Source organism: Pelophylax lessonae (assembly GCF_965119305.1).
Source record: "Pelophylax lessonae genome assembly, chromosome: 6".
Lineage (NCBI taxonomy): Eukaryota > Metazoa > Chordata > Amphibia > Anura > Ranidae > Pelophylax > Pelophylax lessonae.
Window position 1 is genome coordinate 306468350 of NC_138773.1, and position 12775 is coordinate 306481124.

Consider the following 12775-nt stretch of genomic DNA (forward strand, 5'->3'; position numbering starts at 1 on the left):
CCTGTATGGCTGCAACTCTCAACTGGTACTCTGTACAATTCAGAGCCCAAAAACCTAGGTACACCCTTTCAGCTATCTGACACTGGAGCCCAGAACTTTCTCCAGAGTGGTCTCCTTTAACACTGCAGGCAGACTCTCCATGGGCAATCCTCAGTACTCACGACCCGTGTAGGCTTTCCAAGTACTGAACCCCTCTCTCTCTCCGCTGGCTCTCGGCACACCGGATCCTCTCAGCTCAACTCAGCACTCTCTGGATTCTCAGGCGACACCCCGAGATATCCGCTTCCTCAGACAGGAGGAGAGACAGCCGTCCTCTCCCTCCTGGGACTCTGCTCCCGCCAAAGACCAGGAGTCACGCGCCCCCTTCAGACTTATACCCCCTCCCAGAATCCTCTGCGGCAGAATCTGCCTTCTGGGGTAGATACAAGTCTGGATGTATCTCTGATTGGGTTTCCTCCACTGCCCTATCAGAAGCCTCTAATAAAGCCAGTGGGGAGACTCCCCTCTCAGGAGACACACTTGGAAACCATGACAACCTACCTAGCAAAAAGAAACATGGCCCTGCTGTTAGGCAGACAAGGCCCACTATGCATTTACCTAGCAACTACCTGTAGGGTGCTACATATATATATATATATATACACCCAGTATCTCACAAAAGTGAGTACACCCCTCACCTCTTTTATAAATATTTTATTGTATCTTTTCATGTGACAACACTGAAAAAATGACACTTTGCTACAATGTAAAGTAGTGAGTGTACAGCTTGTATAACAGTGTAAATTTGCTGTCCCCTCAAAATAACTCAACACACAGCCATTAATGTCTAAACCGCTGGCAACAAAAGTGAGTACACCCCTAAGTGAATATTTCCAAATTGGGCCCAGTTACCCATTTTCCCTCCCCATGTCATGTGACTCATTAGTGTTACAAGGTCTCAGGTGTGAATGGGGATCAGGTGTGTTAAATTTGGTGTTATCGCTCTCACTCACTCATACTGGTCACTGGAAGTTCAACATGGCACCTCATGGCAAAGAACTCTCTGAGGATCTAAAAAAAAAGAATTGTTGCTCTACATAAAGATGGCCTAGGCTATAAAAAGTCGGCCAAGACCCTGAAACTGAGCTGCAGCACGGTAGCCAAGACCATACAGCCGTTTAACAGGACAGGTTCCACTCAGAACAGGCCTTGCCATGGTCGACCAAAGAAGTTAAGTGCATGTGCTCAGCGTCATATCCAGAGGTTGTCTTTGGGAAATAGACGTATGAGTGCTGCCAGCATTGCTGCAGAGGTTGAAATGGTGGGGGGTCAGCCTGTCAGTGCTCAGACCATACGCCGCACACTGCATCAAATTCGTCTGCATGGCTGTCGTCCCAGAAGGAAGCCTCTTCTAAAGATGATGAACAAGAAAGCCCAAAAACAGTTTGCAGAAGACAAGCAGACTAAGGACATGGATTACTGGAACCGTGTCCTGTGGTCTGACGAGACCAAGATAAACTTATTTTTGTTCAGATGGTGTCAAGCGTGTGTGGGGGCAACCAGGTAAGGAGTACAAAGACAAGTGTGTTTTGCCTACAGTCAAGCATGGTGGTGGAAGTGTCATGGTCTGAGAGCTACAGTTTATTGAGGGAACTATGAATGCCCACATGTACTGTAACATACTGAAGCAGAGTATGATCCCCTCCCTTCGGAGACTGGGCTGCAGGGCAGTATTCCAACATTATAATGACTCCAAACACACCTCCAAGACAACCACTGCCTTGTTAAAGAAGCTGAGGGTAAAGGTGATGGACTGGCCAAGCATGTCTCCAGACCTAAACCCTATTGAGCATCTGTGGGGCATCCTCAAACGTAAGGTGAAGGTGCGCAAGGTCTCAAACATCCACCAGCTCTGTGATGTCGTCATGGAGGAGTGGAAGAGGATTCCAGTGCCCACCTGTTAAGCTCTGGTGAACTCCATGCCCAAGAGGGTTAAGGCAGTGCTGGAAAATAATGGCGGCCACACAAAATATTGACACTTTGGGCCCAATTTGGACATTGTCACTTAGGGGTGTACTCACTTTTGGTGCCAGCGGTTTAGACATTAATGGTTGTATGTTGAGTTATTTTGAGGGGACAGCAAATTTACACTGTTATACAAGCTGTACACTCACTACTTTACATTGTAGCAAAGTGTCATTTCTTCAGTGTTGTCACATGAAAAGATATAATAAAATATTTACAAAAATGTGAGGGGTGTACTCACTTTTGTGAGATACTGTAGTACCTATACCTGGATAAATGATCATGGTATCACTGCTTGAATGGCCAGCAAACTTGCCTGACATAAACCCCATAGAGAACCTGTGATTTATTGTCAAGAGGAAGATGAGAGACACCAGACCCAACAATGCAGATGAGCTGAAGGCCACTATCAAAGCAACCTAGGCTTCCATAACACCTCAGCAGTGCCACAGGCTGATCGCATCCTTGCCACGCCGCATTGATGCAGTAAGGCTCCATTCACACCTGAGCGTCTTTTTGACCCCAGATCTCACATTAACCACTTGCCGACCGCCGCACGACTATCTACGTCGGCGGTCAGCCCCTCACAGGCAAACTAACGTAGGGCTACGTTGCTTGCTTGTGAGGGTCTAGGGAGCGAGCGCCCGCCCCCGGAGGCGCGCTCCCGCGTGGTCACGGACCCCCCCGCGCGTGTGACCAGTGGACCCGATGTCCGCCGGCCACTCGGCGATCGGCGGGGGAGAGGGAGAATGTCAGGCAGCTTGTGTAAACAAACTGCCTGTCATTCTCCTCGCTGCAAAGACACTGATCACTCGGATCTAGTATGTAGATCCGTTGATCAGTGTCCTTACAGCTAGAGCCACAGCCAATCACAGTAGAAACCACGCCCCTAGGGACACACACAGCCCCTCCCTTCCAAATAAAGTTAACCCCTTCACTACCAGTGTATTTTTACAGTAACAGTGCATATGTATAGCACTGATTACTGTAGAAATGTCACTGGTAACCCCAAAAGTGTCAAAAATGTCAGTCAAGGGTCCGATCTGTCCGCCGCAATGTCGCAGTACCGCAAAAAAAATCGCAGATCGCCGCCATTACGCGTTAAAAAAAAAAACAACAAAAATGACAAAAATCTTTCCCTTTGTTAGTAAACGCGATAACTTTTGCGCACACCAATCAAAATACGCTTTTTGCAATTTTTTTTTTACCAAACATAGGTAGCATAAAACAAATTGGCCGAAAATTTTTAAAAATTTTGATTTTTACATTTTTTTTGGGGGGAATTTCATATAAAAAAATGTGAAAAATATTGCTATTTTTGCAAAATTGACGCTCTTTTTTTGTTTATAGCGCGTGATCAAAAAATCGCACAGGTGATCAAATACCACCAAAAGAAAGCTCTGTTTGTGGGAAAAAAAGGACGTCAAATTCGTTTAGGTACAGTGTCGCACGACCGCGCAATTGTCCGTTAAAGTCACGCAGTGCCGAATCGCAAAATACCCCCTGGTCGGAATGGGGGTAAAATCTTCCGGGGCTTAAGTGGTTAAAGAGGTCCTGCTTATTTCTATTACAATGGATGTTTACATTCCTTGTATTAGGAATAAAGGTGATCAAAAATGTTTTTTTTAAAAGGGACAGTGTAAAAATAAAAAGGTAAAATAAATAGGAAAAACATTTTTTTATGTATCGTTTGTTTGTCGCCATTTTTAGAGCGTGCTCAATTTTGAAGCATGACATGTTGGGTATCTATTTACTCGGCGTAACATTATCTTTTACATTTTGGAAAAAAAATTGGGCTAGCTTAAATGTAGTGAGATGTATTTTTTCCAAACAAATTGCGTTTGAAAGACCGGTGCACAAATACAGCGTGACAAAAAATATTGCAACGACCTCCATTTTATTCTCCAGAATCTTTGCTAAAAAATATATATAAAATGTTTGAGGGTTCTAAGTAATTTTCTAGCAAAAAAGTACTGATTTTAACTTGTAAACAAGTGTCAGAAATGGGCCTAATCCTTAGCGCCGGTTTACACTACCGCGACGCTACTTCCCGGGGCGACCTCCGAGATCGCGGTGCGAGCAGCACGCCGCGACCTCGGAGCGGCCGCCACGGACTTCATAACATTGAAGTCTATGGCGGTCGCCTCCGGGTCGCCCCAAAGAAGCTCCGGACCCTTTTTCTAGGTCGGAGCGACTTGTGTCGCTCCTATTAGAACGGGTCCGCAGCTTCCCTATGGGAGGCGACCTGTGAGGCGACCAGGTCGCCTCACAGGTCGCCCTAGTGTGAACCGAGGCTTAAGTGGTTAGGCAGATGTTCCATAATATCTGGAAATTTTTGCAAGGGCTCCTTTGGGGTAAAAAGGGTTAGAAAGTCTGCTTTGGAAAAATTCTGCTCATAGTGGTGTCCATACAGGAAGTGACTCATTTCCACAAAGAGAATACAACAATGAAAGGTGAAGATGGAGGGGTTTACCATTCTATACTCGGCACAAAAGTAGCCAAGCTTATAGAGCCCCCGTTCACACTGAATGCGGCTTTGAAATCGCGCGACTTTACTTGAAATTGTACGATTTCAAAGCTGCATGTCAATACGACTTCAGGTGTGACTTGGCTGACACCTGTGCCACTTCATGCACAAATGTCTATGCAAGTTACACCTGAAATTGCCAGAAATAGTGCAGAAAATAAATTTTCAAATTGGTGCGGCACCGCAAAGTTGGTGCCGCACTGATTTGAACAGTTCCAATGCCAACAATAGGTTGCGACATGTCATGTGATTTGGACCTGTCAAACTGCATGAGAAGTCGCAATGGTGAGAACAGGGGCCAAAGACCAACTCCAGCCCAAATTGTTTTCCCTTAGTTATGGATTGAGTGGGGAAGGATCATCCCTCCTGTGAAGATTTTATTGATGTCTCATTTTCTGTAGCAATTTATAAAAGCCTTACCCAGCGCCACCTTTCACGAGTTCCACTTCCACGCATCGGTAACAATTTTTTATGTCTTTCTTTGCATCTCCAGATAATCAGGCAATTCCAGCTGCTGCCAGACCCAGAAATGAAAGAAGCGAAGGCAAAGAATCGAGTTGTTCTCGTGTCAGACATTCCAATCGATCTGCAGTTCATCGATCGCCAATAATAGATTTGGGGCTAAATAAACCTTTTCAGGGAAACTTGTGAAATAGGAAGTAAGATTTTATCCTGGAAGAAAATCCTGACAGCCTTGTCTGTTGTCCTAGCTCAGTGGTCTCCAAACTGCGACCCTTTGCTTGCTTTTATCTGGCCCTTGTGGCATTATTCCTCCCACTTTCAGCAACAGTGTGGCATAATTTCTGCCACCAATACTGGGGCACTAGTCCTCTCACTGGCACCAACGATGGCACACTACATACCCACCGACACCAATGATGGTGCACTATTCCTTCCACTGACACCAATGATGGGGCACTATTCCTTCCACTGACACCAATGATGGTGCACTATTCCTTCCACTGACACCAATGATAGTGCACTATTCCTCCCACTGACACCAATGATGGTGCACTATTCCTCCCACTGACTCCAATGATGGTGCACTATTCCTCCCACTGACTCCAATGATGGTGCACCATTCCTCCCACTGACACCAATGATGAGACACCATTCCTCCTACTGACACCAATGATGGGGCGCCATTCCTTCTACTGACACCAATGATGGGGCGCCATTCCTCCTACTGACACCAATGATGGGACGCCATTCCTCCCACTGGCACCAATGATGGGACGCCATTCCTCCTACTGACACCAATGATGGGGCGCCATTCCTCCTACTGACACCAATGATGGCGCGCCATTCCTCCGACTGACACAAACGATGGGGCGCCATTCCTCTCACTGACACCAACGATGGGGCGCCATTCCTCTCACTGACACCAACGATGGGGCGCCATTCCTCTCACTGACACCAACGATGGGGCGCCATTCCTCCCACGAACACTAATAATGAGGCGCCATTTTACTCGAATACCAATGATAGGACATTAACTCCCACTTACACCATAGCTCTTTCTTCTCCCACTGGCCCCAATTCGGCCCCCACCTAAAGTTTGAAAGACAGTAAAGTGGCCTTTTGTTTAGAAAGTTTGGAGACCCCTGTCCTAGCTGATAGTATACTTGTATGTTGTTACATTGCTTTGCATAGACTCAACTATAGATCTCCAAGCCCCTGGGAGAACTAAACATGATACATCACCGGACATGTGCTGAGTTGTACTGAGCATACCTGTGGCACAGAGTCCGACACAGACCAGGAGTGCAGATCTCAATGCAAAGTGTACTGAGTTTTATCCAATAGTAGTCAGATGTTCACTAGGTTGAATCACGATACTGACCAATTGCTATTAGATGCACATTTGTCTTTGGAGGTGAAAAAAAACATCTAAAAACACAATTTTATGTTGAATGCATATGCAATGCAAAATATAATAATACAAATAAAAACCTTAACGATTATACAGATACAAGGGTCCTAAAAGAATATATTACTTATTTGATTTTACAGTTGAACTCCAGGAGAAAAAAAAAACATTTAATTTGAAATTAATTTCTAAACAGCCACAATGAGTATCACAATCCACTTTATGTGCATAGGATGCCTTTACAAATCTAGATAATACCTTGTAAAGGTAACATAGTATGAGCAGACAGCAGAGCTGTGGGAGGAACCCAGCAGGCTCCACCGACTACAAGCTGCCTGCAGAAAACTAAGGGAAAACAGATGTGTAGACGCTGCAACCTTCGCATATAACAGCTTCACCCATTGCTTAGAACTTGAGGCTGTCGCCACCTCCAATGTACCAGAATAAGGAAAGAAATGGTTGGCACTCAGGATGACATCCAAAAAAAATAGTATTCCTTTATTGAAAAGACATGTACAACGCTGTAAAAACATCCTATGTGTTTCGGACATTAGTCCTTAGCCATCACTAAGAGAGTTAAACCCGACAGTCTCTTATATGTCTCAGGGACTCTATTAGTGAGGTCTATGTGCTGAGTTCCTGGGTCTGTACACCTGATGTGCCCAATATGGGGGGTTACCACCATCCCTAAACTGAGTTCCCTGGTCTGTACACCTGATGTGCCAAATATGAGGGGTAACCACGTTCCCTAGCCTGAGTTCCTGCATCTGCACACCTACTGTGCCCATTATGAGGGGTTCCCACCACCCCTGTGCTGAGCTCCTGGGTCTGTACAGCTGCTGTGCCCATTGTGAGGTGTTACCACCATCCCTAAGCTGAGTTCCCGGGTCTGTACACCTGCTGTGCCCATTACGAGGGGTTACCATCATCCCTAGGCTGAGTTCCCGGGTCTGCACACCTGCTATGCCCATTTTGAGGGGGTTACCACCATTCCTAAGCTGAGTAACCCGGGTCTGTACACCTACTGTGCCCATTATGAGGGGTTACCATCATCCCTAGGCTGAGTTCCTGGGTCTGTACACCTGCTATGCCCATTTTGAGGGGGTTACCACCATTCCTAAGCTGAGTAACCCAGGTCTGTACACCTACCTTGCCCATTACGAGGGGTTACCATCATCCCTAGGCTGAGTTCCCGGGTCTGTACACCTGCTATGCCCATTTTGAGGGGGTTACCACCATTCCTAAGCTGAGTAACCCAGGTCTGTACACCTACCTTGCCCATTACGAGGGGTTACCATCATCCCTAGGCTGAGTTCCCGGTTCTGAACACCTACTGTGTCCATTATGAGGGGTTACCATCATCCCTAGGCTGAGTTCCCGGGTCTGTACACCTACTGTGCTCATTACGAGGGGTTACCATCATCCCTATGCTGAGTTCCCGGGTCTGAACACCTACTGTGCCCATTATGAGGGGTTACCATCATCCCTAGGCTGAGTTCCCAGGTCTGTACACCTGCTATGCCCATTTTGAGGGGGTTACCACCATTCCTAAGCTGAGTAACCCAGGTCTGTACACCTACTGTGCCCATTACGAGGGGTTACCATCATCCCTAGGCTGAGTTCCCGGGTCTGTACACCTACTGTGCTCATTACGAGGGGTTACCATCATCCCTAGGCTGAGTTCCCGGGTCTGAACACCTACTGTGCCCATTATGAGGGGTTACCATCATCCCTAGGCTGAGTTCCCAGGTCTGTACACCTGCTATGCCCATTTTGAGGGGGTTACCACCATTCCTAAGCTGAGTAACCCAGGTCTGTACACCTACTGTGCCCATTACGAGGGGTTACCATCATCCCTAGGCTGAGTTCCCGGGTCTGTACACCTGCTATGCCCATTTTGAGGGGGTTACCACCATCCCTAAGCTGAGTAACCCAGGTCTTGTACACCTGCTGTGCCCATTATGAAGGGTTACCATCATCCCTAGGCTGAGTTCCCGGGTCTGTACACCTACTGTGCTAATTACGAGGGGTTACCATCATCCCTAGGCTGAGTTCCCGGGTCTGAACACCTACTGTGCCCATTATGAGGGGTTACCATCATCCCTAGGCTGAGTTCCCAGGTCTGTACACCTGCTATGCCCATTTTGAGGGGGTTACCACCATTCCTAAGCTGAGTAACCCAGGTCTGTACACCTACTGTGCCCATTACGAGGGGTTACCATCATCCCTAGGCTGAGTTCCCGGGTCTGTACACCTGCTATGCCCATTTTGAGGGGGTTACCACCATCCCTAAGCTGAGTAACCCAGGTCTTGTACACCTGCTGTGCCCATTATGAAGGGTAACCATCATCCCTAGGCTGAGTTCCTGGATCTGTACACCTGCTATGCCCATTTTGAGGGGGTTACCACCATCCCTTTGCTGAGTTCCCAGGTCTGTACACCTGCTGTGCCCAATATGAGGGTTTTCCACAGCTCTGAGGTATTTATTTATCATTTTTCTTTATTATGGGGAATGTATAAAGGAGGAGCTGAAACACCCAAATTCCCAGGACAGAAACAGAGGCAGGAATTTTAGCAGGGAGATCTCACTGCTGGAGCATCCAAGACATAAATAAAGAAGAGGGCTGACTCAGAGGGCCCCCCAAGCTTGACCCATAACTAAAATATCACTTTTGAGTGGACTTACCCTTTAAATAAACTTTATTTACAATATGAAAACATCAATTAGAAAAATTGTAGTAGATATCACACCCATCTACAAATGAAAAACCTCCACCTTTTCGCCAAATTAAAAAGCAAAGTTGATATTTAGCATATCCGATCTGACCTCGGCTTGCATAGATGCTTGTGGCTGTATGCTTCATACACACATGGTGTGCGATGATAGGAGTACATACATAAGCAATGGTCAGATCCGGGATACTCTGTATGTACGCATGACTGAGGTGTGGATGGGGACGTCTCTATGAGGACATTGTCATTTGTTTTTTAATTGGGGGAAAAGGTGGAAGTTTTCATTTCTGTGCTACCTTCTACAATTTTTCTAATTGAGGTTTTCGTTTTGTATTTACAGTATATTTCATATAAAGTTTATATTGTTGCTATTTTGTGTCAAGCTCTGTGATCTTTAACCACTTAAGCCCCGGAGGATTTGGCTGCTAAACGACCAGAGGGTATTTTGCGATTCGGCACTGCGTGACTTTAACGGACAATTGCGCGGTCGTGCGACGCTGTACCTAAACGAATTTGGCGTCCTTTTTTTCCCACAAACAGAGCTTTCTTTTGGCGGTATTTGATCACCTGTGCGATTTTTTGATCACGCGCTATAAACAAAAAAAGAGCGTAAATTTTGCATAAATAGCAATATTTTTCCCTTTTTTTTATATGAAATTCCCCCCCAAAAAAATGTAAAAATCAAAATTTTTTAATATTTTCGGCCAATTTGTTTTATGCTACCTATGTTTGGTAAAAAAAAAATCGCAAAAAGCGTATTTTGATTGGTTTGCGCAAAAGTTATTGCGTTTACTAACAAAGGGAAAGATTTTTGTCATTTTTGTTGTTTTTTTTTTCAACGCGTAATGGCAGCGATCTGCGATTTTTTTTTGCGGTACTGTGACATTGCGGCGGACAGATCGGACCCTTGACTGACATTTTTGACACTTTTGGGGTTACCAGTGACATTTCTACAGTAATCAGTGCTATACATATGCACTGTTACTGTAAAAATACACTGGTAGTGAAGGGGTTAACTTTATTTGAGAGGGAGGGGCTGTGTGTGTCCCTAGGGGCGTGATTCTAACTGTGATTGGCTGTGGCTTCAACTGTATGCAGAGTGATCAACGGATCTACATAGTAGATCCATGTGATCAGCTCTCATACAGAGGGGAGAATGACAGGCAGCTTGTTTACACAAGCTGCCTGACTTTCTCCCTCTCCCCCGCCGATCGCAGAGTGGCCGGCGGCGATCGGGTCCGCCGGTCACACGCGCGGGGGGGGGGGGTCCGTGACCACGCGGGAGCGCGCCTCCGGCGGCGCGCGCTCGCTCCCTAGACCCTCACAAGCTAGTGACGTAGCCCTACGTCACTTTGCCTGTGAGGGGCTGACCGCCGACGTAGATCGGCGTGCGGCGGTCGGCAAGTGGTTAATAAAGACTCTTTTTTGTGGTCTGTCCAGCAAGTGTTTATACAGTAGTGTGAAACCATATATAACCAGCGCAACATTGAGGAAACTATGTGCAAAAATTCAGTACATTGGCCTTAAACTGAGGCCTGATACTGATTGCTGCCAACACCTATTAGGGTGTGTCCACCTATAAGGGTCCTTTCACACGGGCTTTCTGCCCGGCGGACTCTGTTTTGTTCAGTAGGGGATCGATTCGCCGATCCCCGCTGAGCAGGCGGATGACAGGTCCATCTCCGCGCTGGGACAGACCCGTCAGATCCCCGCTCTCCTCTATGGGAGACTGCATGAAAACGGACCGCCTGTCCGTTTTCACCCGATCCGATCCTCCAGACGGATGGAAAATACGGTTTCCATCTGTCTGGATTTCACTGACCGGATCGGATCGGATAGCAGCGGGTATCAGCGGAGATGTCACCGCTGACATCCGCTGCCCCATAGGGGTGCATGGAGCGTCCGATCAGGTCCGACTGAACCCGATTGGAAAGCCTGTGTGAAAGGGGCCTAACTCTTAAAACCAAAAAACATATCATAATCAGTGTAGTGCAACCCATATAAATACAATCAAAATATTTAAAAATATGATAAAGTCCTAATGTATGATATCCACTGCTGTGCAACTCAGAGGGACAGTTTAAAATAATATTCCAAGAAATATTGTGATCACCAACTAAGGCTGAAATGCCTGCAGATAATGACCCTCACCACAAAGTCACAATCGCCTGTTAAAATGTCTCACAGGATGCCATGGGGTACTTCTCCCACAGGGTATCTGTAAACCTCGCTGACCTCCTCTCAGGGTCTCAATCATTCATGTGCAGCCATAAAATTTTAAAAGGAAAACCATAGTGCTCTCGCTTTTTAATATTTTTTTTATTTTTTTTAAATGTAACATAGGGATTAAAAATACTCCCACAAATATGTAAAAACCATGCATATCATAAGCTCATCTTGCTAAAGTAAACGAAAAAAAGTCCAGAGCAACAACTCCTCCCGCCTGTACGCGTTTCGCCCTCTACTGGGCTTCATCAGCGAGGTAAGCTAATGATATGCATGGTTTTTACATATCTTTTGTGAGTATTTTTATTTTTTAATAATCTTTATTTTCATTTTTAACATTTTACAAAAATAAAAGGAGAAAGCACAGAACAGTGCAAGAAAAAGCATCAAGCACAACTGAAGACAATGGTGGCATGTCAAACAATAAGGGAAGGTTAGCGTCACAGTGAACAGGTTGATCATAATTTAGATTGTGCCTATCGACCAAACCGAGGCGAACCTCAACTAACATCTGTCCTACCGGCTGGGGCTGGTGCCCGGGGAGGAGCCCCCGAGGCAGCCCAGCAGAACCAGGATCTTCAGTGGCAACAAGTACCATGCATAGTTGCCACAGTTTTTTGTGAGTATTTTTAATCCCTTTGTTACATCCTATATAATAAATATTTGAAGCAGAGAGGCCCTTATTAATTTTATGGCCGCACAGGAATGATTGAGACCCAAAGAGGAGGTCATCGAGATTTACAGATACCCTGTGAAAGATGACCACTGTGGCATCCTGCGAGACATCCTAACAGGCAAATGTGACTCCGTAGTAGGGTCATTATCCGGAGGTGAGGAGGCATTTCAGCCAGAGATGGTGGTCACCAAATTCACTGGATCACAATATTTCTTGAAATATTATTTTGACATGTCGCTCAGAGTTGCACAGCAGTGGATATTATACACTGGGACTTTGTTTATCATTGTTTTTTAATATTTTGATTGTATTTATGCGAGTTGTGCTACACAGATATACGATATATACACAGGTATATGATTTATACAGTAGTGACGGAGTCATGGGATCACCCCATTCAGGGGAATAAGCACACAATTTGTCTTACTGAATTGTTTTTTCTTTCTAAACCTTAAATTATGTCTATTAGGGCCAGCACTGTCCAGACAGAGGGTCAGGGGCCATGCAGCCTCATAGGACAATCAGAGGAGAATGAAAACTCCTCCTACCAGCTTTAATCACACACTGATAGAAGTCACAAGACTGCTATATACTGCTGATGAGAAAAGGTATTTAGCAGTTTATATTTACTAAAATAGTTGCATTTCATGTTCTGTTTACTGTGGGAGACCTGATATGGTGAGTGCAGGCTCCTGGGGAGACCAGATATAGTGACTGCATGCTCCTGGGGAGACCAGAT

At 45.8% G+C, this 12775-nt stretch overlaps 1 protein-coding gene across 1 annotated transcript in view; it reads left to right on the top strand.

Moving 5' to 3' along the window:
* LOC309557390 (sterol 26-hydroxylase, mitochondrial-like) overlaps positions 1–5255 on the top strand; it is a 51887-nt gene extending 46632 nt beyond the window's left edge. Inside the window, exon 9 of the mRNA XM_082260102.1 lies at positions 5025–5255. Coding sequence (XP_082116228.1) covers positions 5025–5141 — 117 coding nt within the window. The 3' untranslated portion in view covers positions 5142–5255. The remainder of the gene's footprint in view (positions 1–5024) is intronic.
* Positions 5256–12775: the final 7520 nt, after the last annotated feature.